Source organism: Channa argus, chromosome 2 (assembly GCF_033026475.1).
Source record: "Channa argus isolate prfri chromosome 2, Channa argus male v1.0, whole genome shotgun sequence".
Taxonomy (NCBI): domain Eukaryota; kingdom Metazoa; phylum Chordata; class Actinopteri; order Anabantiformes; family Channidae; genus Channa; species Channa argus.
In genome coordinates, this window is record NC_090198.1 from 17525382 (window position 1) to 17553220 (window position 27839).

At 39.3% G+C, this 27839-nt stretch overlaps 2 protein-coding genes across 7 annotated transcripts; both read left to right on the forward strand.

Annotated features, from left to right (window-relative positions):
• Nucleotides 1–318: 318 nt before the first annotated feature.
• Nucleotides 319–15296, forward strand: LOC137121687 (immunoglobulin-like domain-containing receptor 2). 5 transcript variants are annotated; one of them, XM_067496042.1, is made up of 11 exons: nt 319–492; nt 3558–3932; nt 6918–7037; nt 9702–9758; nt 11242–11388; nt 11504–11671; nt 12064–12189; nt 12617–12959; nt 13050–13779; nt 14778–14810; nt 15158–15280. In XM_067496042.1, the coding sequence occupies exons 1-10, from the start codon at nt 375–377 to the stop codon at nt 14808–14810; spliced, it is 2217 nt and encodes a 738-aa protein (XP_067352143.1). In that variant the 5' UTR covers nt 319–374; the 3' UTR covers nt 15158–15280. The 5 variants fall into 5 exon arrangements, with proteins under 5 accessions (XP_067352143.1, XP_067352145.1, XP_067352142.1 ...); XM_067496041.1 differs by lacking the exon at nt 14778–14810 and having other exon boundaries at nt 320–492; nt 15158–15296; XM_067496044.1 differs by lacking the exons at nt 12064–12189; nt 14778–14810 and having other exon boundaries at nt 15158–15296.
• ildr1a (immunoglobulin-like domain containing receptor 1a) lies at nt 15208–27797 on the forward strand. 2 transcript variants are annotated; one of them, XM_067496051.1, is made up of 9 exons: nt 15208–15321; nt 21083–21253; nt 22244–22393; nt 22541–22660; nt 25289–25435; nt 25602–25724; nt 25828–26015; nt 26125–26721; nt 26901–27797. In XM_067496051.1, exons 1-9 carry the CDS (start codon nt 15318–15320, stop codon nt 26937–26939), a joined length of 1539 nt encoding a protein of 512 aa, XP_067352152.1. In that variant the 5' UTR covers nt 15208–15317; the 3' UTR covers nt 26940–27797. The 2 variants fall into 2 exon arrangements, with proteins under 2 accessions (XP_067352152.1, XP_067352151.1); XM_067496050.1 differs by lacking the exon at nt 15208–15321 and adding an exon at nt 20175–20398 and having other exon boundaries at nt 26901–27796.
• The last annotated feature ends 42 nt before the right edge of the window (nt 27798–27839 follow it).

Consider the following 27839-nt stretch of genomic DNA (forward strand, 5'->3'; position numbering starts at 1 on the left):
CATTTTCCTTCGTCAAAAATTAAAAAGTTAAAGTTCAGTTTGATCAACATTTGCGCAATGCAAGTGTTGATTATTTTACTATGACTTTTTTAGACACTCCAAAGCACAGTGCAGGTCTAGACTACAATGTATCCATACATTTATAATAACTAAAGATTAAATATCAACAGAGCTATATGAGAAACTTAAGTAATGCAACTCAGGGGACTACAGTTTGTAACTTTATTACGCTCAAAACATTTATCATCAACACGATTTTACTTCACAAGCGTTCATCGGAAGTCTGAGGTTTTATTTTGACGAGCTTGACGCTTGTCCCGTTATCCGCTAGTTATATGTCTGTCTGTGGGAGCTGAGGCGAACACCGTCCATAGATGAGTCGAAGAAAAAAAGGAGACTCTGTTTACCAGGACAATTTTTTAAAAATAATCATCTGGAGGTTGACAATGTTTTTCACCCAAAAGTGCTGGATTTTCCTCGTTTTCCTGACAGGTAAGATAAGATTTACACAGAGAGAAAAAAAAAAATCACAGATTCAGAGTTCTCGGTTCAGTGGCTCGGGGTTTGTTGGAACTCAAACGACTGTTTAGTACCACATCAAGGTAGACAACGAGCTACAACCTCATATTATTCTAAGCCAGACGTCCCTTTCGCTGAGCAAATAATTCTGGTTTCATGTGGATGTGGTTTCGAGACAAGTGCGCAGGGAGCGTCCACAAAGTGCAAAGCAAAACTAATAAAAAATAAATAGTTCTAAAGTATTCGGTATCTTAACTTAAGTCTAATGTGCAGTTACACTAAAATCACAAGGCGTCAACTATGAGCTAAGTTGGGAATCATTGTATATTTTTCTGACTCAGAATAAATAGATGGAGCAGGTTGTTGAACTAGTTTTTGTTGAATTAAACTGAGTTAACTGTTATTGGTAGACACTATGGTTAGCTAGCTAGAGTAACTAATCTGCACTGACAAGTTTATTAATGGGTGTAACTTTTTGTGGTCTTATAGTTCTCTTGTCCTGTCTACTAGTTTTGCTGCAGTTGACTGTATTTAATTAGTCATGTGTGATTGATCTGACTAAAACCTTAGGGGTGGTGGATTAAGTTAGGATAACTGACTTTAGACAAAACTAGTTCCCTCTGTGAAAGGTCAATTCACCACTTAATTTAGTTTGGAGAGACAGAATACAAAAAGTCTTTTTAAAATTATTAAGGTTCCCTTAAAAAAGGCCTAAAATCAGTTCTATTCGTAAAAACAATTTATCAAACAAATAATCAAAACATATTGAAAGTTTTCACCTCACCTGTATCGATGTTGGTTCCCCCATTAAACAGTGCTGAAGAAACTGGCACTGGTTGATCATAATTGCTGCCGTCTGCTATGGCATGCTTAGTGAATATACTTGAATGCTAGAAGCACATGTTATTGTTGTGAGCTTTATTATGGGTTGCTTTTTGTAGTGTCATTTTTACAAGGATTTGTTGCTTAGGAGAACATTTTCTGATATTATGCTCCTTACACTAATAAAACAAACAAACAACCCCCCCCCCAACACCCTAAGTGGTTCCTCTGTACAATACTAACACAGTAATTATGCTTTCTTGCTTTCTTTTTCTCTGGAGGTGGTTTACAATGAAAACTAATAAAGCTGGGATTGCCCTATAGCCTGTGATCCCAAAAAGACCAGCCTCCTTTTTTTGTGCCAGTTCTTAGAAATCAAAGTAATGTTCTCCCTGAGGAATGTATGCTTTAGTCTGCTTGATTCTTGTTGGTCTAGAACTATGATCCCTAACCTAACCCTAATCCACTCCAGCCAAACCTCAGATAAGTAAAATCAAAACAGACAAAAAACCCATGAAGGTGTAAACAGTTTGGCCTAAGAAAACCATTATTCATATTTTTTAAAGCACATATTGCAAAGTACTTTGCAAAAAAATAGATTTCTAACAATATGAAGCATCAGCCTGACATTAAGCACACACTACACATAAACCTCAACCCTGTGTGGTTCGCTTTAAGTCATCGACATCCTGTAGGGTTTTTTGCAATGGTCAGTTTTTGGTACCTATATTTTCATTACCAGGCTTTATTTAAGACTCCCTTTATTATTAAAATGTTAAAGTCCCATTTCCAGAAAAGTTAAAAGGCAGGGTGAAATGTAAATAAAAAGACAATACAATGTTTTTATCTATTTTTGATTGACAACATATTGAATGTCAAAAATGTGAAAGTTTTTGTGGTGTGTACAATATTAGTATATTTTGTTCAATTTTTAAAGGTTAATAAGATGTGTTTTCTTGTCAGTGTGCAATTGAGGCATTTTGAAAATCCATATAATCAAAATGTGTGTGATTCTGTATGTTGGCATTGCTGAAGCTGGTAAACATAACATTAGAAATGGAAAGTAAACAAGGTTTGTGAATTTGCCTGGTCTGGGTGAAGTGAAGCTGACCTCTCATCCCTGTTCTCTGGTCCAGTCCAGTACATCCCACAGCCTAACCTGAGAAACACATAAAGCAGCATATACAGATGTTACTGGGTATGTGTGGACATGTTTTTTCAGATGGTTGCCTCTCTAGTGTGTGTTGCTGAGTTCACGTTCCTCATCATCATTTGATCAGAGTTCTGCAACTTCAGAAGCTCCAAAACAACCCCAGGTTGCCTCTCCACAGATTTCACAGAGCAGAAGCCTCACAAACAGTTTTATCACAGTTTCCCGTCTATATTGCCAAACAACATGATTAATTCCATTGCAACATAAAGGAAAATGAAGCAGGAAAAGGTTTCTAGTTAGTGTTAACTCTGACATATTTTACTTTGCTGAATCTTGTTAAATTCATAAAGAGTACGCTTTCATCGGTGGAGTGAGTGGAGCATGTGGTTTGTCAGCTATTTTTGAAGTGAGCAATCAAGTGCAGGTGTGCCCTTAGAACGCGACTCAGCATCTGAATCACTATGGTCTGTTGCTCTCTGTAATCCTTAAATCCCCACGTTATTACATATAATATTCCAGATATTCCTGAAACTTGTTTTGGCTCCCAGATCTGTAGTATGCCAGTCTGACACTGCAGGCTAAAAATTACCAACAAATTAGCACTGCTAAATGTGTGCCGAAGTAATTATTAGCTTCTTCAGATTTTCTTTCATTTCTCAACAGAAGTGCATGTTACAGAGAAGCTATAAATACTATCACGTTTGATTTGACTCAAAGCAAAAGGATTGATTTTTGACTCTGGTTGCAGTTACATACCTTAAATGTCTCCATAGACCATGTGTCACAGTCAGACTGAATATCATGATAAGCAGTCTGAACTACTATAACTAACTTCCTGTTGTTGTAAGTACCAGCATCCACCCTCCAAACCTTCCCTTCACCTCTCCCACACATTTAAAAACGTCTGGTCCAAGTAAAAACTAATTTGTTTTGGTCCAACCCAACCCAAATAATCCCTCAATTGTAATTCTTCACTGAGTGTGAACTGATTAAGGAGTTGTACAAAAACATGAATGTAAGCATTCTCTAGGTATCTTTCCTCACTGCTCTTGTCTTCCCATAGGTGTCCTCCCTTCCTGCTGCTCTGGGGTTAATGTGTATATGAGAGATGGTATGAGGCATGCTGTCCTTTTCCAGACAGTGGTTCTGCCATGTCAGTACACCAGTGCATCCACCCAGACCCCTGTGGTGCAGTGGGTCTATAAGTCGTACTGTCGTGACCGCACTCGGGATTCATTCAGCCTTAGTGGAGGCTTAGGAGGAGGTGGGCTGACATCTGGAACCCCAGGAGGCGGCGGAGGGTATGAGACTGCACAGACATCAAGCTACCTTGACTGCTCTGACAGTAGTCGGACAGTCAGAACCGTGGCCTCCATGTCTGGTTCCTCAATGACATTGTCAGAGTACTACAAGACCAGAGACATTTCCATTATCAACAGTAAGTCTAACTCTTGAATCTCTGGTTCTGTTTTTCTTAAGCCCATGGTGAAAACTATCTGAAGTCCTGTCTTTTTTCAGATCACACAGCAGTTATGTAACCTGGCAAGTTTTATAAAAACTGTAAGTTGGAACATTTGCCCACCCTTCCAGCAGATTCCTCATTAAATGCCCAAAGATTCTGCCCACATGTAGAGGAGGCATACGGAGTCTTCCCTGAAATGTGTTTATAGCAATCAGGTTAAATAACCCTGTAAGATTTTTAGGAAGGAGAACTTTTTTTAGGAAGGACAAAACTTGTATCCATCTGGTCAAAAATCTCTATAATTAAAACAATATACAGTAAATACTGCAAAATACAGCAGTTAACACATGAGCACAAAAGTATAGTGTAGATTATCATTTCCAGATTTAATGCAATTATAATCCTAAAATGCATCAAAAAGAAAAAGTTTCTTTTGTCCTGTGTTATTGTAGTGAAAGATGTTGGGTGCTTCAATTACATGCCCAAGTAAAGTTCTTTTATTATTAAATTAACAATTTAACGTAGGAGACCCAATTAATATTTAACAAGCATTGTTCAGTAATCATTATAAAATCTATTAGGTTTATAAAGGCAGTGGGATAACAAAATATTTCACCAATTTACAACAAATTAGCCACAGGAATTCATGCTTAGGCCAGCTCCTTGTCCTCAGGTCTGCATTCCTTTCTATCTCCCCATGACGCCATTCAATTGATACAGTCCATGTATGTGTGTGTGTTGTGGTTCCATCTGTACTTGTTGAAGACAGAGACGTTGCTGTGTTTTCACGCCTTAGATTCATGGGGCTGTAACTCTTTTTGAAGAATCAACCTTCTCTTCAGAAACCAGGAACACAGACAAAAGAAGCAGTTTTCATGCTGTCCTCTCATTCATCCTGACCTCTCTCTCTTACTCACCAATGTACTTCAGTCTACTGCTTTTATTTTTTCTTTTTAGATCACTCCACACCACACAATCCACACACTCAGTACTTTGTGTTCAGCTTTATTTTTCACTTTTTCTGTGCCACTTCTCTGTTGTCCTGAAACAGGTCAGTATTGTGATCTGGTAAATGGATAAATGGTGAAAGCACTGAAAGTGCTGCGGTGATGTCCAGTCATTCACACCCATGTAATCCTATTCAGGGTCATGGAAGTTGGAGTGTCTCAGCAGGCATAGTTAAAACAGACAAACAGGCACATTCACCACAAATGTGGCTTTCCATCTGACCTGTATACGTGTGGAATAAATGAGGAAGCACTCTACACATAATGTCAAGCATAGACTAATGACAGGATGCATGATTGGTTTTATCACAAGGTGGCTTTAGGCTTTTGGAAGGAAACATGGTATGTTGAAGAAGAGAGCGGTCACAGTGGTGTGCTGTGCTCAAACAGTTTTTCCTCCCCTTTCTTGGCTGACAGGAAAGGATGTGAATTATACAACCTATTTCCTGTCTCCTGTATTTACATGTCTGACCCCCATTACAATAGTCAGTGGCTCAGTGTCGTGTGTGCTGGATTTCTTGAGTTTGATTTGTTTAATGTCTTTTCAATCACAGGCATTGGCATTTTATTGGAATCTTGCTTTCATAATTAGAAAAATCTGACAAATGACTGTAAAGACATGTTGTGTACAGAGTATTCATACCTCTTGAAATTCTTACAACCACAAATGTAAATGTATTTTATTGGAATTTTATTTGATAGACTGACACAAAGTGGCACATAATTGTGAAGTGAAAGGAAAATGATAAATGGTTGTCAACATTTTTTACGAATAAATATCTGAAGAGTGTGGCATGCATTTGTATTCAGCCCCCCTGAATCGATACTTTTTAGAACCACCTTTTGCTGCAATTACAGCTGCAAGTCTTTTGGGGTATGTCTCTACCAGCTTTACACATCTAGAGAGTAAAACGTTTGCCCATTCTTTTTTGAAAAAAAGCTGCAGCTCAGTCAGATTGGATGCAGAGCATCTGTGAACAGCAATTTTTAAGTCTTGCCACATATTCTCAGTTGGATTTAGGTCTGGATTTGACTGGGCCATTCTTACACATGAATATGCTTTGATCTAAACCATTCCATTGTAGCGCTGGCTGTATGTTTAGTGTCGTTGTCCTGTTGGAACTTAAACATCCTCCCCAGTCTCAAGTGTTTTGCAGACTCTAACAGGTTTATCTTTTTAGATTGCCCTGTATTTGGCTCTATCCATCTTCCCATCAGCTCTGACCAGCTGAAGAAAAGCATCCACACAGCATGATGCTGCCACCCCCATGTTTCACAGTGTGGATGGTCTGTTCAGGGTAATGTGGTGTGTTCCTTGGACTTCATGATGCTGTTTGTTCTCTAATATTCTCTAACAAACCTCTGAAGGCTTCACAGAACAGCTGTATTTATACTGAGATTAAATTACACACAGGTGGACTCTATTTACTAATTATGTGTCTTCTGAAGACAATTGGTTCCACTGGATTTTAGTTCATGGTATCACAGTAAAGGGGGCTGAATTCAAACGCACATCACAGTTTTCAGATAAGGACAAATATTCCATTGGGCTTTAATTGAGGCACCCAGTAAAACTAACAGGAGACTTTTTTGCAGTAAATACATCATATTAACCTTTACAGGAAATTAAACAACCAAAACAGTTGTATTAGAAACAAATAACCAAAGATCATTGTGTGCACAGAAAACCTCCATCAACCTCTTGCCACCGTGCCTGAAAAATGTTCTAGGGGAAACACTGGACTCACTAATAATCTAGTGGGCGAATGAGAGCAAGTCCCAGCAGCCACGCTGTAAAATCTTGTGGAAAGTGGCGCTATTACACTGTATTAATGAACACATACTGTTACTAGGTTTGCCACATTAGTGCAAACCCAGTAGTTTTTATGTTTTTATCAGCTTCCAACAGTGAGGTGTTGAAGGATTTTTAACTTTGTCCTTTATTCTCATGCAGAGGCAGACCTACGTATAGGAGAGATCCAATGGGGAGACAGTGGAGTTTACATCTGTAAAGTGATTATAGCTAATGATCTAGAGGGACAGAATGAAGCCGCTGTGGAGCTGCTGGTTCTGGGTAAGGTGCCAACCTCTATCTTGACATCCCTGTTGTAAGGAATTTGGGTTTTGAATTTAATAAATTATGCTTAAGTCCGCTGTTATACGTTCACCATTCTCTTTGAATTTACACTTTTGGGCTTATTGGCATCCGTTCAAGCTCAAATGACTTACAAATTTAACTGAATTGTTTCCTGTTGTGCACCAAGCTCTTATGGATTTACCGTTTAAAAGGTGAAACAATATAATTTTGTCATAGTGCTTTCACATCAACTTGCCATGTACAATCCCCTGCCTGACTGGCATACTACACTCTGTAGTATCACTTTGATAAACATTCAACCACACACTATTCTTTCTCGTGTCCTATCTTATTACTGCGTGTAGGACCAAAGGCAAGTCTGACCAATCCTTTATAAGTAAATATTCAAAGACACAACAAACAAACAACAAAAAACTTACTGAACACTGATTTTTTTTCTTCAAGCTACTACACTGTTACATAACAAGGCTTTTGAAGGCTGACCAATTCATCACTGACAGCACAATACAGACTCAATCATGAGCTGATTTATAACAAACAGTGGCTCCTCTTGGGCATTATTGTCTAATCTGTAACCATAGAAACGTCATACATTTTTCTTGTATGTTACAATATAATTTTTTTAAATGTAGTTACTGCAAAATAATTATTGTCTGTTTGAGTCTTTGACATTTGCACTAAAACAACACTTACACTTGTGTGTGTGTATTGTGTGTAGATTATGTATTCTCCATATGGTACAACTGATTGTAGCCTAATGTGTTTTGTTACAGTGACATGGTACTTGTTGGTGTGTCTGATACAACAAATGTTTTCATGGCAACCTCGGAGAAGTGATTTGGCTGTTGGTACAGTGATTTACGCTGTGGCTGAACTTTGGTTTAGCTGGTACTCAGAGACCTATGTGTATACTCAAAACACTCAAAATACAAACATTCACTGGACACTAAGCTTTTATAGTTTGCAAAGACACTCTGATGCTACAAAAGGTTGGGAATTGCCTTGGTTACATTCCCTTTTTGCAATTTGTAACATGGTATTAGAGACCTTAAATCCACCATGGTGCTAAAATGTTGCATTTGCTGGCCTTGGAGTAGCTAATATATGGCATTTGAGTCACTTGTGTTTCCATAACAACAGTTGGGGCCCAATGGCTCAGTGGGGTCTTTTGTCTTTTTAGAAAAATGGCTTCACAGGGAATAAAACAGAGATTTAATGATAGGGAAGAAGGACAACAGAGTGCTCCATACAAAAGATGGAGTGTGACAGGTTGTGAAATACTCAAATGTGTTGTCCCTCTGAGAACTCGATTGCAGATAGTACAGATTCTTAGACAAAGGACTTCGTTACCGCTTGATTACTGTCCCGCGAATATTGCATATTGCAATTAATTTAAGCATTTTGCCACACTATTATAATTTTAATTCATTGTTCCCAAAGCCTCAAAATGTCATGTAGAAAATGGGACAAGATTTGTGACCCAAATCACATTTTAGAGCAGTTATGCAAACCTAAGTTTCAGCACCTAGTTGTTTGAACCAATGAGTTGATCCAAGTGTTTCTTAGTGGACTTAATAGGTTTCTTTCTGTTTTCAAAATCAGCAGTGTTCCGGAAAGATACTAAAGTCAGGTATGTGTATTATGAGCTAGAGAATCGTCTGGTGCTCTCTCTTTCTCTAGTGCTACTTTCTCATGTTGACCACTCCTGTCCATCTCTCTACAATAATTACACTATCGAGAGTAAAACACCAATATCTGTTCATATCACCTGCACCTACTGCAATTAATTCACTTAAACTCACACACTCACGTGGGGCATAGTCTATGCACCAAAAATATACAAGCTCACGTACATTTTTTCACCAGCTTGAGACACACGACAATTTACAGTCACTCCTGAAACAAATATTTATATATGTGTAAGAGAATTTAGTTAGTAGTTAGTAAGTAGTAGAGGTGTACAGAGCAAAGGTTCAGACACCCTGGCATAACTGTAACGCACTGGTTTTTACATGTGATGTTTTCACAAACAAGGTGGTCCAAATAATGGAGGTCGTCATTCTGCATCAGTCTTTGATAAGAGATTTGTTAGCTTAGGGCTTTAATGAATGCAGCTCTAAAATAAAAAGCTGATGTCTACCAGAAGGCATTCTTCCTTGTGTTGCTCCTGTTCTCATCCAAGAGTCACTCTTCACTGGCCAGAGATAACAGAGAAAAAGACATTGTTTCAGGAACAAAATGTTTCTTTGCAGTTTTTTTCTCTGGCTCCGGGTATGAGGAGTGTTCCCAAGAGTGGTTTTTGTTGCTCTGCATATAACATTACTCACAGCTCCTGCCTGTTTGTTCTGTTATCTTAATGAGAATGATTCATGTTCCAGTTTGTCTACTTATCAGGCAGATGAGCCTTCAGTTTTTAATATCAGAAATCAAACGATAATAATGGTCATCTTATCACTTGCCCCTGACATGGAGACTTTCTGGAACAAGACCACAGTGTCCTCTGATGCATGCTGCTGTTGACTTGCAAACCTGTTCCTTTTCTTTACTGCTGCAGCTATAACTCTCTTGGAATCTTTCCAATTTACGTGGACTCGATTCCCTCTCGTCTACTCTTGTCACCTTTGCTCTGTCTTTTTCCAGGTTTCTCAGGTGTGCCTGAAGATCTGCTGCCAGACTTTGATTTGAAGATTATGCCAGGTAGGGGCATAATGTGTTCTCCCCCTCACCTGGTTCCTTCTATTTCTACTAACCCTACTTTCTGCGCTAACCATGGGTCTAGGGAACCTTTTGGATGGTGGTGGTATGGGGCAGTCGCTGGGATGGATTTTAGCACATGGTGTAAAACATTTAGAAGTGGACAAATAAAAAAACAAATATTTAGTTTTTCTGCCATGTTTAATTTTTCCTATGCTGACAACTGTGGTACAGTCTAACCTATACTCCTTATGCATCAGTAAATTATGCAACAGGCATTTGTGATTCTGCTATCATGAGGCTTGACAGAGTTGAGTTCGGAGTCATTTCTAACCCAAAAGTCTTAACCAGATAAGCTGCTTATGGTCCCAGGAAATGAGCTGTGCTGGAAAACAGCTATTATTGTCATTATAGTTATTTATGGTTGTGGTGTAGATGTCATTCCATATCATTTGGACACTACCCGGATAAAAAACAAGTCATCCAGAGGGAGAAGTAGGTTAGATAAGTCACGTCAAAATCCTGTAATACATATTTAAAATTTTTGGTGTGTGGTAAGTGATAAACGAACGGATGACTGAGCGTTGCTCCCAAATGGACTTGACTCACACTGCCAAAATTGTTGTGTTAATGTTTCTCTGCGTAAGTGTTTCATTAGTATGTGTTGTTGTCTACATTGACTCCCACTGTGCTTTGTACATTTAGACTGTCTAAATCTACTGTGTTACAATCGTCCTGTGCACGTGTGCGTGCATGTGTGTGTAGGGGGTCATTATGCTTACAAATGAGATAACATTACTAGCTGGTTTGTTGAAACAACCACATTTCGAGTATTTTACATAAACTATCCTTTTCCTTCCTGTTGCAAAAACAGACTTCCTGTGTGTGTGTGTGTGTGAGTGTGTGTGCTTGTTTTTGGTGCATGAAAGACAATGTTTTCTTTGGTTTTACATTGTTAAAGATTTCCTTATCAGCCTTCTGCTTCCCTTTGCTTTTGCTTTTTCCCCACATACATGTAGTTTATCTGCTGCACTTATCTATCTTATCTGCTGTATTAGTGACTTCAACTGTCTAGTATTTCAATATATTGTTCCCCGTAAGAAAAAACATTCTACAGATAAGAAGAAAAAAAATTAAATCCACTCTCCTAGCAGATGTCCCATAATTGTTTTTACAATTGGAAACTCAGAAATTCAGAAATTAATTTCATTCAGCATTCAAGGAGCTCACAGTTTAAGGAGAACAATGTCTTAAAATAATTCTCATAATTAGACACCTCGCATCTGCTTAAGGCATTAGCTTCGTCAAGAATAGCACATAAGTAGTAACCAGGAGCTGACCAGAAAGAAGAATGTGTGTAATAAAATGTACAGTATATCATGTTCTTCGATTTTTTTATATATATAAATCAAAAATGTTATAGAAATGCAGTTCTTCAGTGGAATTCACTTTAAAGTATTACATGTAGGATTCTCTACTCTTCCAGAGTGGGTGTTTGTATCTGCGGTGGCACTGGGCAGTGTGTTATTCCTGCTGTTGGTTGGGATTTGTTGGTGTCAGTGTTGTCCTCACTCCTGCTGTTGCTATGTGAGCTGTTGGTGCTGCCCCGACACATGCTGCTGCCCCAGACACTGTGAGTATAAACATAACAAGTTCATAACAATCACATTTTTGATTTTGTTAGATTGGTCGTTGTTTTGAGATTAATGAGGTTGTGATCTGTTTGGGATTTTCTGTTGCTTTTTTAGTATATGAGGCAGGTAAAGGCATAAAGATAGGTACTTCCACTCCCCAGACACCTGCCTACCCTCCGTATTTTGTCTCTGGTGTCCCGACCATGGTCCCTATTACTCCCCCCTCTCTGGTGGACAAAATGTCTTCTGTCCCCCACTCAGATGGCAGCTTACTCACAGCAGGTGAGGTCCTACTTTTTATAAACATGTAACTCTGGGTGTTTAAAGTTAATGAAAAGCTGTGTCAGTGTTCGTCTTTTATAATCATCACTATAGTTTATTTTGACTTAGACTTATCTATAATGTAAATATTCAGAATGATTTTATTAGGAATGTAATTATTTAAGTTCCTTTTTAAATGTTTCTGTATATGAATATTGTAAATTGATGTTTTCACTACTTTATTCTGCTATCTTGGTAAGAAAAAATGGTCAAAGTAAGGACATATTGTAAAGAACATACTGTCAATGAAGAAAACTTGCAAGAACAGTATGATGTATGATCTTCAAACCACAATGAACACACACTCTCAAACACAAGTCCTCCACACTCATGGGTCAAGTGTGTATCTCCAGTGCCAATGCATGCTGTGGTCCCCTACCGTGTGCCTTCACCTCAGGAACAGGACTCTCTCAGGGTGCTACAGTATGTAGAGAAACAACTGGCTCACTTCAACCCTGCCCGGTCCAACAGCCACCAGTGTAAGCACCATGAATCAGTGTTTACTCTCAGTGGGTTTACTCTTTCAAAATGCTGTCAGGATCTATTATAGCAAGCAACTGGAACTGAATAGACACTGCATGCTGAACTACCTGTGCTGTTGGTACTCTCTTTTTGGCTTTTAAGTCTCTTGTACATTTCTTGGCATGCTGTTCTGCCCTCAAGCTTTTTGCATATTTAATTTCATGTTGTTGATGTTATACCAATGTGTATAGTAGCAGGTGTTCATGCTTACTTACCTGAGTAAAGTATAAAGTACGTTTTAAAAATGCTCACTCTAACACTTTGTGTAATTTCTTGTGGATATTAACTCTGACTTTCTTTATCTTCAGTGTTTAAACTTTCTCGTTATTATTTCTCTCAGTCAAATTGAGTCATTAATCAATTATTTTATTTTGGCCTCTTCAGCCTGTAGTGTGTCTGAGCTGAGCTCTCTCCATGACGGAGAAACTGGCTTTCGCCAAACGTACCGAAGCATCCAGAAAAAAGCACTGCCTGCCATTCCTGACCATGACACTCGGCCTGAACTTCAGTGCTACCGTGACAACTGCAGCCCAGAGCTGCAGCGTGGTCATGACAACCCTTCCTCCTTATGTTATCGTGATAACCCAGATTCAGAGTCCCAGCAATACCAAGAAGAGCCTCTTCCGCCACGACGATACAGCGACGATCCTCCCTCCTCCTCACAGTCACGTAGGCTCTGTCGCAATCAAAGGCAACAGAACCACAGTGAAGAGGACAACCACCACAGGTACAGGCACTGCTGAAAACCAATATTCATCACATACCACGCAAACTATATACACTATAATCTGTCCTCTCTTGGCCTCCTGTTTTTCAGGTGGAATCCTCATTCAGAACATCTGCAGAGAAAGACGTACCGTACTGCAGGAAGAACTGGTTCACTGGATGAGCTGGAGGAGTTTACTGCTTCTTACAACCAGAGAAGGGGCAGAGGGGCAGAAAAGAGGCAAGAGGAACGTGGAGACTACGAGATAGAGCTTCTGGAGTTCAGTCAATATCCTTCCTACCGCAATGGTGCACCTCAGCATTACCACAATGATGAAAATGAGCTCAGAGACAACAGTGAAGATTATCCCAGACGGAATAAGAAAAGCAGACATAACATAAGCCCACTTTTGTCACCCAAAAAGAGTAGGGGTACATGGGATAGTACCCACCCTGTCCCACCTCCTCCCAAAGTCAATACACCGTCAACTTCCTCTCAGGATAGGGATTACGATGGCACATTCCTGAACAGCCTGCTGGAGCGTAAAGCTAAGTTACGAGGGGTTGGGCAGGGAAATAGTGAGGCCCGGGGTGAGGACGATTCAGACACACCCTCCAAGGGCAGCTCAAAAAAGAGCAGCAGGGAACCTAGCCGACACTGCAGCCGCTCACCTAGTAACAAGCCTGAGGCAGAGTCAGTGGCTCCTTACTCCGTCATAGAGCGAAGGAGAACTGACAGGTCATCTCCACAGCTTCCCCCAGCAAGTACTCACTCTTCTCAAACTCGTGCTGATTTACTTCCTGCTCGCAGGGAGGAACCCAGAGACAAGTCCAGAAAAGTGGTGAGTCACATTGTCTATGCTAATTTGATTAGCATAGCCAGATTAACAATAGTGAATAGAGCTCATGTTTGATATTGTCTAGTTATTGAAATCAATTTATTGTTTGTGTAATTAATGAAAATAAACACTAGGCTATAAGTATTTCACACTCACTATTGTGTTGTCTTGCTTTTAATGGAGTCTACTGGACATTTTATTTAAAGAAAAAAAAAAACTACCAGGATTCAAACAATCTTTTGAATCCTTTGAGGACCTCAGGAGCTTCGGTGGCCCTAAAATTCGAACTGGCAAATGGTTTGGGCAGCAGATTTAGAAATTTCTTAGGATGAAACTTGCAGGTCTAAAAAAGAGTCACTTCAGTATTATACTTTAATTTGGACAAGGGTTGAACGTTGAAGTTTAGTACTGTTAAAATAACTGCATGTTTTCTTCCCTGATAGTTCAATCCCAGTTCAAAGCAGAAACAAATAAACAGGCAGCCTGGGGTGGAACCATTTCAAGCATTTTCAACATATAACAGTCACACAACATTGAATACAAAGAAAAACTGGAGGACCATGCTGTTATATACCTCTTTGTAAAATTAAGTTTTAAAAGCAGTTGGATTTTAATTGGTCAAGAATATCTAATTTGATAATGAAAGTCTAATTTGCTTCATCCTTGTGGTTTATGTTGTGTGGTATGTGTTTCCATCAAAGAAAGGAATTCACAAAAGGGGCTTGTTTTCTCTTCTGTAATGGAAATATTCCATGTCTGAATGTGTAATACGCATATAAAGCCTTATTTAATAAATAGGCATAATGTGTGTGTGCGTGTGTGTGTGTGTTCCCAGTTTAGTTTTTTAAATCGTTGTTTTCTTTGCTTTTAAAATTAAAGGCAAACTTCTATCAATGTGACTTCTTCACTCAAACCCCCAGTACTAAGGCTTACAAACTCTGACACACAGGTTAATAAGTATTGTAGGCCTACAGTAAATGTTGTTATTTCACCTTTGACAGGTCAGTTTCAGATGCTACCAGAGTGAAAAATAGGTAGAATACTCTGCTTTGTATCCAACTACTCTCAATAACAATCATAACTGGTTGTCTCACTCACAAACCTGGGCCAAAATCGCATTTATGATCAAAGATTTCAAGTACAATATGCATTCCTGAATCATACTCTGCTTTCTGTTTTAAGCAGTGACTTAAAACATATCTTCAAATAAGTTGAAATAAAGGAGAAATGCTGTTTGTCCCAAGTTTTTCTTGACCATAATAACCCTGTTTGGCTAATACCCCTGCGTCTATATTTTTTCACTATACTAAACAAGATATGCTTTAACAATTTAGTGTAAACTTTCCACTTTGATCACTTACTCTTTCCTTATCCTCACCAGAACACTCTTCTAAGCCGAGATTCCCTCATCGTCTGACGGAAAGCTTTGGGCAGATGGAGCGAACAGCCATGACACTCTACGTGCAGTGCATGTCAGCTGAAAGACGATGCCACAATGGATGACTTTCAGTGTGGATTCTTATACCATATGCAAGACATGAATGAGTATGAGAAACAGACACAATTTGAGAGTGTTACTGGGGTTTCCTGCTTGTGATGCTGCTGAACGATGAGCTCATCACTGCTCAGCTTCAGTCACTGCTTGCCTCACATACTATGTATCTCAGCTGTACTAACATTGAACTAATGCAGGCTGGGTGTATGACCTGGACTGTCCGTCCCAGCCGGACCCTGTTAGTCTGGCCTTCTCTGTTTGAAAAAGACTGAAGCAGAGAGCCCTGCTTTATGCTTTCACCACAATGACTGCATTCATTTGCTTTTGAAGAGACATCTGCATTAAGAAGCTCAGAATGTATATGAGAACACCATTATTGCAAAGGACATACTGTCTCTTAGTTGTCTCACAGTACACACACTGTGTCATTGACTAACTAGGGCTGAACTATACGGGAAAATAATTTAATTGGGATTTTTTTAGAGCAATATTTACATTTGTTTGTACTCCATTTTTGTCTCTCCCTGTCTCTATCTACTCCCTCCTCTTTCCCACACGTTAGTTGGTGTATAGTACAAAGTATATCCATCCATCCATTATCTGTAACCAGGGTCTGTTCAGGGTTATGGGGGGCTGGAGCCTACTCGAGCTGGCATAGAGTGAGAGCCGGCGTACACCCTGGACAAGTTGCCAGTCTCTCTCTAGGCCAACACAAGGGACATGCACAGGCAGACAACCATTCCCACTCACATTCGCACTTACAGTCAATTTAAAGTCACCAATTTTCCTAACATGCGTGTCGAAGAAACCAGTGTATGCAGAGAAAACCTTAGCAAGCACACTAACCACTCAGACACTGTGCTGCCCAGTTGGTGTATTAAAAGCTGGAAATACTAACCAACAACAAGAAGCAATTATCTCATCGAAGTTCCAGCTAACTAGTGTAGCTAGTCAGACAGTGGATTTTTACAATAAACTACATTTAATTCATTCACTGTTTTGATCCAACTTTGCTATAGCGTTGGATAGATTATTTTACTATAAAACTAATTGCAGCTTTTTCAATGTGAAAATTGTGTTCTGTTTAATTGTGATATTGATTTAAAAACCAGTCATTCAGCCCTATCACTAACATATTGAGGGAATATAGCAGCTAATTCAAAAGGGTTTTACAAGGAGACTAAAGGGGAGAAGAGGTCTAAATAATATGAACACCTCCAAGAAAAAAACATTAAGTTTAAAAGCTGCATCTGTCGTTGTGTATTTACTGTGGCTCATTTTACAGTGTTTAATTTGAAAGGTGTTGCTTGCAATGACAAACTGTCATCCTACTCTTTAATATCCCCTCAGCTCTGGGGATGTTGTAGAATCTTTCAGTCCATTGTTTTGTTTTAACTCACAGCTATCGTTAGTCTCATTAGTCTCTCCAACATCTTTAATATAACATACAAACTCTATGAAACCGTATAAAATAGTTAGTTAGTCAAAAGAGGTTAAATGTTGGACTTAAAACCATCAGACTGACTGAAATTCTAGATGACTGCTAAAGTTGCTTCGTGTTCTTAGTTCTTTTTGTGTAAGTAGGTATTCAAATGTTTATGCCATAACTCATTAATGATAATATGCTAATGTTTTTACATATTTTTCCACTGAAAAAAAAAAATCATTTAATGGTGCTTTTACATACTTATTCATAGAGTAAATGGTAATGAGCAGTGATAATTAAGTGTTAATGTCATGTACTGTAGCATCGTTTACCATTTAGACAAGTCTACCAATCCCTATAATTTGGGACAGGACTACCAGCCATGTTGAAAATCATCACAACATATGTAGTTATGTGTGATACAAGTGTTGTAATTTATAAATAATTATAGTATGTTTAGTCTAATAACACATTTCAGTAAATGTGCATACTGTACATACGATCACACATCTTTTATTTGATTATGGGCTTTCTGCCTTTAATTGTCACTGCTAAACTAACCCCTTCCGGTGTCAGACATACATGGCGGCTTCAGATCAGTTGGTAAGGCAGTCGTCCATGGATCACAGGGTCAGTGGTTTGATCCCCGCCCCCAGCTACATGTCAAAGTGTCTTTGGGCAAGACACTGAACCCCAGGTTGCTTCCGGTGGGTCAGGTGAGCACCTTGCATGGCAGCCACCGCCATCGGTGTGTGTGTGAATGGGAATCAACATTGTAAAGTGCTTTGGATAAAAGTGCTATATAAGTGACCATTTTACCTTGTTTGTTACATACATACTAAACGCACATGAACCCACAAGTTTTAGAACATTGTATTTTTACGTTGCATTGCTTGATTAGCTTTTTTGTCGGCAGTATTTAATTACAGGCAGTTCTACCTTGATGTTGGGCAGGTTTGTCCTTTTTAGTTTACTTATATTGTGACAACTGTGTGTGTGTGTGAGAGAGAGAGAGAGGGAGCGATAGACATAGGTCTTTACTTTTCTGTAAAGGAGACAATGTCTAACTGAGTATGACTCATGTCTTTGTTTATTGTTGTAACCACAGTCTGCCTGTTGTCGCTGCACAGCTGTGTCAGAAATCACATATCTGTTCTGCCAGCTCAACCACAGAAATCTGCCTTGTTTAGTTGCCCACATTAGGAAACTGCGATAGCACTTATGTCCACTAATTAGCTAAGGTATCTATTTATCAAAATGCCATGATGCAGGGTTGCAAATTGAACATAACATATAAGATTAATGGTGTTTCTCTATCAAAAAACTTTTTTTTTTTGTGATTCTGAAATATTTTTGACTAATGTATAAGACATAGATGCTCACAGCTCCAGAGTATGTCAGGAATGTGGTTGGGCTACTCCCTCCAGGGACTTACTGGGAAAAAGGAATCACTATACACCAGAGACTTTATGTGTATATATTTATGTGTTTATGTATGTGCTCCTTATACCGGTTTTATAAGATTCACTTGTGAAATGGGATGCAAGGTAGTTGGTGTGCACCAGTCAACATTTAGCAAAATCTGTGTTTTCGGTTTGTTTTGTTACTTACAGTCAAATACTGTATGATCAAACCCCAACATGATAAAGCAGTAACATTAACAGATAAAAAAAATCATCACAGCCATTTTTTACACCACTATTCCTGTTATTAAATAACAAATGGACTTTTAACTAAATTTCTGTAACAGATGTATAGTGCTTTCTTAGCAGACTTGATAGGGCTCCAAGCAAAACACTGCTGTGTTTGTGGTTTCAATTAGCTGATATTAACTTATAGGAAAATGTTTTCAGTGTGCGCTATTAAAAGTTTACAAATCAACTACATAACAATAGTGCGGATAACTCTGAGTGAACGTGGGAGGAAATTGTATCTGTGATTTCAGGCCCCAGCAGTAGAACAGGACACAGGGGGAAAAACGTGGGAAGCACAGAGTGGATCTTGCTAGAAGTTTCCAGGAAAAAAGTAGTGTGAGGGGCTGCAGGTGCAGAGTGGGTGGGCTTCCAGAGAACAATCTAACAATTTCAAGGACTCACACTTCAGATCCAGAAATATTCTATTCATATGCAGATGTTTAAGAAGGGCATCTTCAAACCCTGAAAAATTTAGTTTGAACTGCAGCGAACTCAACTGCCAAACCTTAACATCACACAATGAAAGTGCAGCTCAGATTAAAAACATGTTGATACTGACATCTAGTGGATGACTTACTTTAAAATCCCCCCTGGTTACGTGTCAAAAAATACCTCCAAAGGAGCAGGGGAGAAGTGGAGAGTAAAGTCAGCTTACACATAAACAAAACACAAGATAAAAATACATTGCTTTATTATGAATTGGTTTAATATAACTTTTGGTCTTCGACAGGGGAAAACCTCTGTTCAACTTCCTTTGCTATTTAGTTTTAGAGATTAGAGAATCAGCGTTAGATATACATTTGAATGGCATTACCGTGAGTATTTAGTTGTGTGCAGATTAATCTAAGACGCAAAGTGTACTAAATGTATGTGCTACAAATGGAAGCTAAACATTAAGCTATAAAGGACATAGATATTTGTAATTGAACTTTTGATGTATATTTGACCTAAAAAGTTGCAAATGTGTTTAAAATCAGGTAATTAAACTGTTTTTTCTCTTCACTAAATTATGGAAGAGGCTAGGCTAAACTATGCAACACCTACTACAAATAGCGTTATAATCAAAATATCCAAAGTTGCATCTATTTACAATTAACACATCAAACAAGAACAATTTAAAACACTAAATTTAAATATTCAGAAATATGCAGTCTCAGTATCATAGTTATTCTTAAGTACTTGGTAGATCACCCATTTAGTATTTTGATCCGCTGCAAACAGACATAATCAGAACTTACAACAACGTTTTTACGTCTTTGTCCTGAAGCCTTGTGATTTGTGAAGCCATGAAGCCCCTTCAGGATCAATCGATAAGTCAAATTTCCTTTTCTTTGAAGTCGGCTTCTGTCTCTTGTCCTTTGTTGAACTGTGGCTTTTTTTGCTGATGTTATTTGTTCAAGGACGACCTGTGTATAGTTAAAGTCTCTACCTCTACAACTTTCTTGCCAGTCTTTTCACACACACACACACTCTTATTCCCCCTCTTCTGGTCTGATCGCTCACTTTTTCAAATATTGTCACTCAATTAAAAAGTCAGAAACCCATATTAATGATCCCTTGTTATTCAAATATTATTACATCTGAGTTTTGTTACAAAATATTTATAATCTGTATCAACATCAGTCTATACTGGTCAACAGAATTAGTCCACAAATAACTTTATTACAGTGTAATTTAAACAGTTTTTCTTTTGATAAGCTATGTTTTGTCCCGGAAATTCTTTAATGCACGTCACAGATGAGGATGAGTTCACCTTTTTCGGGGTGTGGCCAGCTGATGACTCTGGTCTCAGGTATCATAAAGAAAATTCAGTCAGACGCACAGGACGAAACAATGAGTGGTTTTATTTAGATTCAGGATCAAATTCAGGCATATCTGTTGTCGTTTTTTTTCTTTTGTAAACTTTGTGCATGTTCGTATATCATCCCTTTTATTCGAAGCGGGAAGATTTTTCCATTATGCGGAGACTTGGACCTGCCGCGATCCTCTTGTTGTCGCTAATAAAAGGTAATTTCCGTTTTTTACACATTTGCCCCGTGTTATTTCAAAATAAGTCCTCTAAACCTTTTTGTGCATTTAAGTATGTTTTAAAGTTCAAATGAAACTGGAGAAACCCTGGAGGTATCGGTCACATGACAGTTTTTGTTTTTGTGACACAGATACATATCTTGGTTTAACTCCTCACTGTCTTTCTGCTTACTCTGTGTAACTCTGCTTGGAGGAGGAAAAAAGAACATTTTTGCGCAGTGGATTTCTGATTTTGTTTTCTTTTTTAATGTATTTGTTATTTGTTTAATAACTTAAATTAGACCTAGATATGTTTAAATCGTCTCTTGTAATGTTTTGGTCTATTAGACTTATTTAATTTTATTTTTTCTTTTGATTACTGTGACATGTCCACAATTTAACTCAACAGGTTTCATTCCAGCTATGTTCTTCTGCTAGTTTCACTCTAAGCTATTTCCTGTGCCTCTGTGTCACCTGTTTTTCTGGTTCTCCCACATTGAAGTCCTTGGTTGAAAGAAACCCTTCACGCATGTTTTATTTATCTTCTAACCTGACTTTTGGCTAAAGGCAACATAATTTACTTTAAGCTACCACAAGCATCTTTTGCCACACAATAATTATTATTTCAACACATATACACAAATCTACGCATACTGTAATGATCTGTTTCTCTTCTCTCCACAGTGACTCTGTGTATTCAGGTGATTACTCCTGAGACAAAACGCAACACATTTCTGTTTTCCTCAGTGACCCTCCGCTGTGACTACTCCACATCTGCAACCGTCCAAGATGTCCTCGTCACCTGGACATACAAGTCTTTTTGCATGGACCCTGTGCTGGAGTACTACAGCACAGGTTAGAAACACCCCTAACAAGAGCTTTTGGAGAGAAAAGTCTTATAAAGGCTGGTATTTAAAGCCACTTGTGCTACTACTGACATGAAGTAGAGGAGGCAGGTAATGCAGAAACTGCTAAGGAGGAAAAAACATCATGTTTGAAGTTTTATCTACTAGTGAAATATTAGTGACAAGAAATGTAGTCAGCCTGGCCTGAATTGTTATGCATACTACATTAAGAGGGTGTATTATATCTGCAATTATTAATATGCATTGAGCAATTGTGAAAAATAGGCCTTTTTATTTTTATACATGTTTTTCTGTCTATGAATTTTTATCCTCTCGAATGTTTTTAGTTCTAATTCCTATTTTACACTTTAGTCATTTTTAAAGCTTCTGTTGTGCCATGTCTATACTACACTGTAACATTCATTATATTTCTAACAATAGTCTACAGCTACTTTAGCAGCTCTGAGAGGATACATTGTTACCTGTAGCTGAACACACCCAGTAACAATAAACATGAAGTAAACCTTACACCAATGGTCGGAAAACTATACTAAAACACATCTTCAGTCTAGCTTTTATATAGTGGCTTATCATTGATATAATATTATTATATACTTAAAGCATGCCTGATTTTTAACTTGTCATTTCTTTAAAAAAAAAAAAAAGTTTTATGAACTTCTGTAAAAGAGGGTGTAGTAGTAGTTTGATTTATAGTTTCACATGTATCTATTTATAAAGCAAAGTAATGGACACATTGGGGGGGAACTCAGGGAATAACCAACAAATCCATCCGAATCTGCGAAATAGACTGGTTGTAGTGATATTTTGGTCTGGTTGACCAATTAACAATGATCCCTATGTTGCTGCAGCAAGCATGGCTAAAACGCATGATAACAAAAGAAGCAGATATGAATATCAGTCAAAGGAAATACTATTATTTAGTTTTTTTTTGTTTTTGTTTTACAAAACCATAAAAACAACTTTGCCTCTCATTTTGCAGCATATCAGTCGGCACTTCAGTTAGGACAGGATCCAACCAACAACTGTCTAGATAGTCAGCGGACGGTGCGTGTTGTCATCCAGAAGAAAGGAACCAATGGTCCGATACTAGGACTACAGTACAGTGGACGCAAAATCACCATCGAAAATAGTGAGTTCATGGCAGCATGTGTTTTTCATGCTCCTTTGCTTTAGTCACTTGGGGCTCTGGGAAACTGTAAAAGGTTACTTTGCCACCATGTAATTTGAGGTATGTGTTTGTGTGTGTCTTTCTTTCTGTGTATCCATGTTTGTACAGAGGCAGACTTGGTCATCAGTGAGGTGATGTGGTGGGATAATGGGGTCTATATCTGCTCTGTGAATGCTGCTGGAGACACTTCTGGAGACCCTGATCAAGATATCAACCTCATTGTATACAGTAAGGATCAAAAACGAATACAATCCCGATTCCCAAAAAAAGTTGGGAAAAGGTGAAAATGTAAATATAAACTGAACACAATGCAAATTTCAACCCATATTTTATTCATAATAGAGCATAAACAACATATAAGATGTCGAAACTGAGAAATTTTACCCTTTCATGGAAAAAGACTTTGAAGATCTCACCATCTTCTGTGTATATAATGTCATCAAAAGGTTCAGAGAATCAGGAGGAATCTCTGTGCACAAAGGACAAGGCCAGAGGTCAAAACTGGATGCATGTGATCTTTGGTCCCTCAAGCAGCACGGCATTTAAAACAGGCATGATTCTGTACTGGACATCATATCGCCAACATCGCTGGTCTCCCCACTTTCTTGAACAGCTTTCCTTTCATTCTCGCTGATACTCTTTTACCACACAAAACACCAGACACTTTTCTCAACCCATTCCAACCTGCTTGCACTCGCCTCTTCACCTCTTTTCCACACTCTCCATTGCTCTGAACCGTTGACCCTAAGTACTTAAAGTCCTGCACCTTCTTCACCTCTGCTCCCTGTAACCTCACCGATCTACCTGGGTCCCTCTCATTCACACACATGTATTCTGTCTTGCTGCTGCTAAGCTTCATTCTTCTGTTTTCCAGAGCAGACCTCCATCTTTCTAGATTTTCCTCCACCTGCTCTCTGCTCTCACTACAGATCACAATGTCATCTGCAAACATCATAGTCCATGGAGATTCCTGTCTAACCTCATCTGTCAGCCTGTCCATCACCAGAGCAAACAAGAAGGGGTCGATCCTTGATGCAGACCCACTGCCACCTTGAACTCCTGTGTCACACCTACAGCACACCTCACCACGGTCTTACAGCTCTCATACATGTTCTGCACCCTTCTAACATATTTCTCTGCCGCTCCAGACGTCCTCATACAATACCAAAGCTCCACTCTCGGCACCCTGTCATACGCTTTCTCTAAATCTACGAAGACACAATGCAACTCCCTATGACCTTCTCTGTACTTCTCATTCAGCATCCTCAAAGCAAATACTGCTGTTATAGTCTTTCTAGGCATGCAATCATAAATGCTCACCTCTGCCCTTAGCCTAGCTTCCACTTCTCTTCCCCACAACTTCATTTTGTGGCTCATCGGCTTTATGCGTCTGTAGTTGCCACAGCTCTGCACATCTCCCTTGTTCTTAAAAATTGGCACCAGTACACTATCCATTCCTCGGGCATCTTCTCACTCTCCAAGATCTTGTTAAACAAACTAGTCAGAAACTCTACTTCCACCTCTCTTAGACACTTCCATACCTCCACGGGTATGTCATCAGGACCAACTGCCTTTCCACTCCTCATCCTTTTCAACGTCCTCCTAACTTCACTCTTATCTTTGCTGCTTCCTGCTCTACACCAGTCACCTCTTCTACTCTTCGTTCCCTTTCATTTTCCTCATTCATCAACTCTTCAAAGTTCTCCTTCCAACTTCCCATCACACTCCTGACACCTGTCAATAGATTTCCATCCTTGTCTTTAATCACCCTAACCTGCTGCACATCCTTCCCATCTCTATCTCTTTGTCTGGCCAACCTGCACAAATCCAACTCTCCCAACCTATCATACAAGTCCTCATATGCTCTTTGTTTGGCCTTTGCCACCTCCACCTTCGGCTTACGCTGCATCTCCCTGTACTCCTGTCTACTCTGCCAGCACAGAGACCTACACAGATGGACAACCATTCACAATCACATTCAAACATATAGGTAATTTACCAATTAACCTAACATGCACGTCTTTGGATGTTGGAAGAAAATCAAAATACCTGGAGGAAACCCACACAAGCATGTGCAGAACATGCACACTTCAAACTGAAAGGCCATGTCAACAAGGAATTTGGACCAGGGACCTTTAAGGTGGCAGCGCTAAACACTTGATAACCTTGCTGCCGATTTTTAAATAATTTATAAACTTTTTCCTAAGTTTAATTTATCAAGTTCATTAAGTTTTAAATCACAGGGATCTAGTCGTGTTTTTTTTTAGGGCTGTCCTAGGAATTTTTTTTCAATATGATGGCACAGTACCTAGAGAGAATAACAATCAAGAATGTGCATGAAATGACCTTCCACTCCTGCTCAGCTTTGGAATATGTTCATTCACACAGAACTGATAGAGCTGTTAAGGTGTTCTGTGCTTAAATGGTGCAGACACATCCAGGATTGAGTAATATGTCTAATTAACATTAATTAAAAGTTTGTTACTGTAGTAAAGCAGGGTCCAGTTCCAAATGTAGTATGGTTAAAAGCTTTATGAAATAAATCACCAGAAGTAGAAATTTGGATGTTTAATAATATAGAAGTACATTACTAAGAACAAAACTGTATTATTAAAACAAAAACATCATTGTCAGTAAATACAGGCATAAGAGCATATTAGATCTCATAGTTCATGCCCACGAGAAAAGCCTAAATGTATGTCTCGGACAATGAGTGGGCATAAGAATTGACTTAAATCAGTAAAATGACATTTAATACAATTATGAAATTACCAGTCAGCCCCACGCTACTGAAGCTAGACAAGATGTCTATCTGTTAGACACACACTGAGCTTGTCTCTTTCTTTCCTCTCCCAGACTGGTTAACAGTACTACTAATCATCATTGGAGCTCTCCTTCTTATGATGCTCTTCTGTATCTGCTGCTGCCAGTGCTGCCCTCAGGCCTGCTGCTGTTATGTTCGCTGCCCCTGCTGCCCACAGCAATGCTGCTGTCCTGAAAAAGGTAGAAAATATTGACAGCATTTTGATTTATGAAATCTCTTTCATATTCAGGAGGTATGACATGAAGTCCCTGTCATCCACTCTGTAGATAGAAGAGCCTGTAAACTCAGAGAAAACGACTTGTTAAATTCTGAAAAATTAATGAATATGTTGTTTTGATTGTTCAGCTGTAATGCAGCACCGTATGATAAAGGAGGCTCAGAAGTCCATGGTTCCCTGGTTAGGAGGACAGCCAATGTATGCACCAATGAGTCATGCCTCCTCCCAGATGAACCCGCTGCTGTACTCGGGTATGCACACAAACCCTCATGCCTTGCGTTACACAGCAAGTTGGTTGACAGGCACACTTTGGTTTGCATTACCACATTTTACTTTATTATTTTGCCTCTCCAGGATCTGTTTCAGGGAAAGGCATCAATATGCAGCCAATGCCCCTTCCTCCTCCTCAGCATTCAGTTTACAGCATGCCTCCTCACAGTGTCCATGGTAACCACACCCCTGGCAGCACCAATCACATGCTTGACTATCTGGAGAGCCAGATGAAGGGGATGGACATGAGCAGTCCTCTTGTGCCTCTACAGGTATATAACTGCCCATGTTGTCATGTACAGTTCTTATGTTTCTATGACTTTATCTGAAATCTGCAGATGGTGTTTTTTATTTGTCTTTCTTCTTCTTATTTGTTATAAGAGCCAGCCACCTCCACCCCACCACATGCAGCAGATCCCACCTCCTGTTCAATATATGCCTCCCACTGTCCAATTTTCCAAAGGCCCTCCCAGCATGATCTCTGCCCTTGAGGATGTTCCAACAGAGCGCCGTGTCATTACACTTCCACCAATAAGGGAGCAACAGCTGGGTAGAATGCCACCTCCTGCACCTAAGACTCGCCCCCCGAGCTCCAGTGGAAGCAGCCGCACCGGCTTTGGTCGTCGTGATGAGCGAGGAGCATCAGACAGGCATTACCCTTCTCCCACTAGATCTAGAAGTATTGCCCGGAGCTACAGCCAGGACTCACTTGATGGGTACAGTCGCAACAGCGTACGAGAAACCGCAAACCGCCCCCGCTCCCGTTCTAGGGAGGATTTGTTGGACAACCGGACCAGAGCACATTACTCTCCCCCTGCATCACGTCGATCAAGGCGAGGGTCCTGGAGCTCGGACGATGAGGGAAGCAGCCGTAGAGGTGGGAGGAGAGAAGGTGGTGGCTGGGCTGACAAACCTCCGAACTACATAGAGTACGAACCTGGACGGAAACCAGGAACACAGAGGACCGAACGCTTCTCTGTAAGAAACTCACTGCTTTAGTTATTAGACATTAGACAAACATTATTGCATCTACACCAACACATGTACAAAAGGACAAATAAACACATTGGATATTCATAAACACGATTTCTTTATGAAAAATCAGGGTTATGCTGATTGTCAGTGAAATAAGTCTAAAGTTAGTGTGTCTCTCTCAGGACAAGAGCTCTCGCAGTGGCACCAGTGTCGTCATCTAAAGCCCTCCAGCGTGAACTGCCCTCTGACTTCGAACAACATGCACATCTCACTAGTCCTTGTTGCTTGGCTGGTGGAAAACTTTTAAAGACCATAATTATGTTTTCATGCCTCTTATGTGTAAGCTTTTCCCTTGTAGACTCTTGTGAACGCTGAAATTACTTTTTTCTACTTTTGTAAATAGACAGTTTTTATATCTCCTGGATGTCTTGAAGCGGTGTTGAAGTGATTGAGTGTATTTGTTATACTAATGTCTTGAAGGTAAAGGAAAACAGTGGTGTTTATCGCCCCTGTTGAAAGAATGATTGAGCATCAAATTAAAAATGAATGCTTATAAATTATTGTAAACGCTGCATGTACAAAGGTACTTTGCATGTTGATAAAGAAAATTATGTCAATAATCTTACAATGCCCAAAGGTAATTTAAAAGCCTTTTTCAATATAACATTTTTTTTGTGTGTGTACAGTTCTGGACCCCCCCCCCCCCCCCGTTTTACTGGATCATTAAAAATTTCAGAAATGCTAAAAAGAAGTTGTTGATGCTGATTCATTTAAGTGTTTTTTTTTATTTTTTTATTTTATTACTTTATAGTCACTTTGTGCCTAATAGGGGCGGCTGTAGCTCAGTTGGTAAAGGCAGTCTTCCACAGACCACAGGGTGAGTGGTTCGCCCTGGCTATATGTCGAAGTGTCTCTGGTCAAGACAGTGAACCCATAACAGCCCATTCCACTCCCCAACTGTGTCGCTCCAAGCCCGGTAGAAATTGGGGAGGGTTGTGTCAGGAAGGGCATCCGGCGTAAAAACTTTGCCAAATCAACATGCGGCCCTGAACTCACGCGAAATGTTTTTTTAAAAAGTCACTTTGTGCCTAATGTTGAAAATAAACTTTGTACCTTTTGTG

Excerpts from the sequence above, each read along its gene's own strand:
- LOC137121687 (XM_067496041.1), top strand. The coding sequence starts at position 375 with ATGAGTCGAAGAAAAAAAGGAGACTCTGTTTACCAGGACAATTTTTTA. Across the intron at positions 3,933-6,917 it reads AGACATTTCCATTATCAACA|AGGCAGACCTACGTATAGGA; the intron begins GTAAGTCTAACT and ends ATTCTCATGCAG. Across the intron at positions 11,672-12,063 it reads TGGCAGCTTACTCACAGCAG|TGCCAATGCATGCTGTGGTC; the intron begins GTGAGGTCCTAC and ends GTGTATCTCCAG.
- ildr1a (XM_067496050.1), top strand. The coding sequence starts at position 20,302 with ATGTTCGTATATCATCCCTTTTATTCGAAGCGGGAAGATTTTTCCATT. Across the intron at positions 22,394-22,540 it reads CAAAATCACCATCGAAAATA|AGGCAGACTTGGTCATCAGT; the intron begins GTGAGTTCATGG and ends ATGTTTGTACAG. Across the intron at positions 25,725-25,827 it reads GAACCCGCTGCTGTACTCGG|GATCTGTTTCAGGGAAAGGC; the intron begins GTATGCACACAA and ends TTGCCTCTCCAG.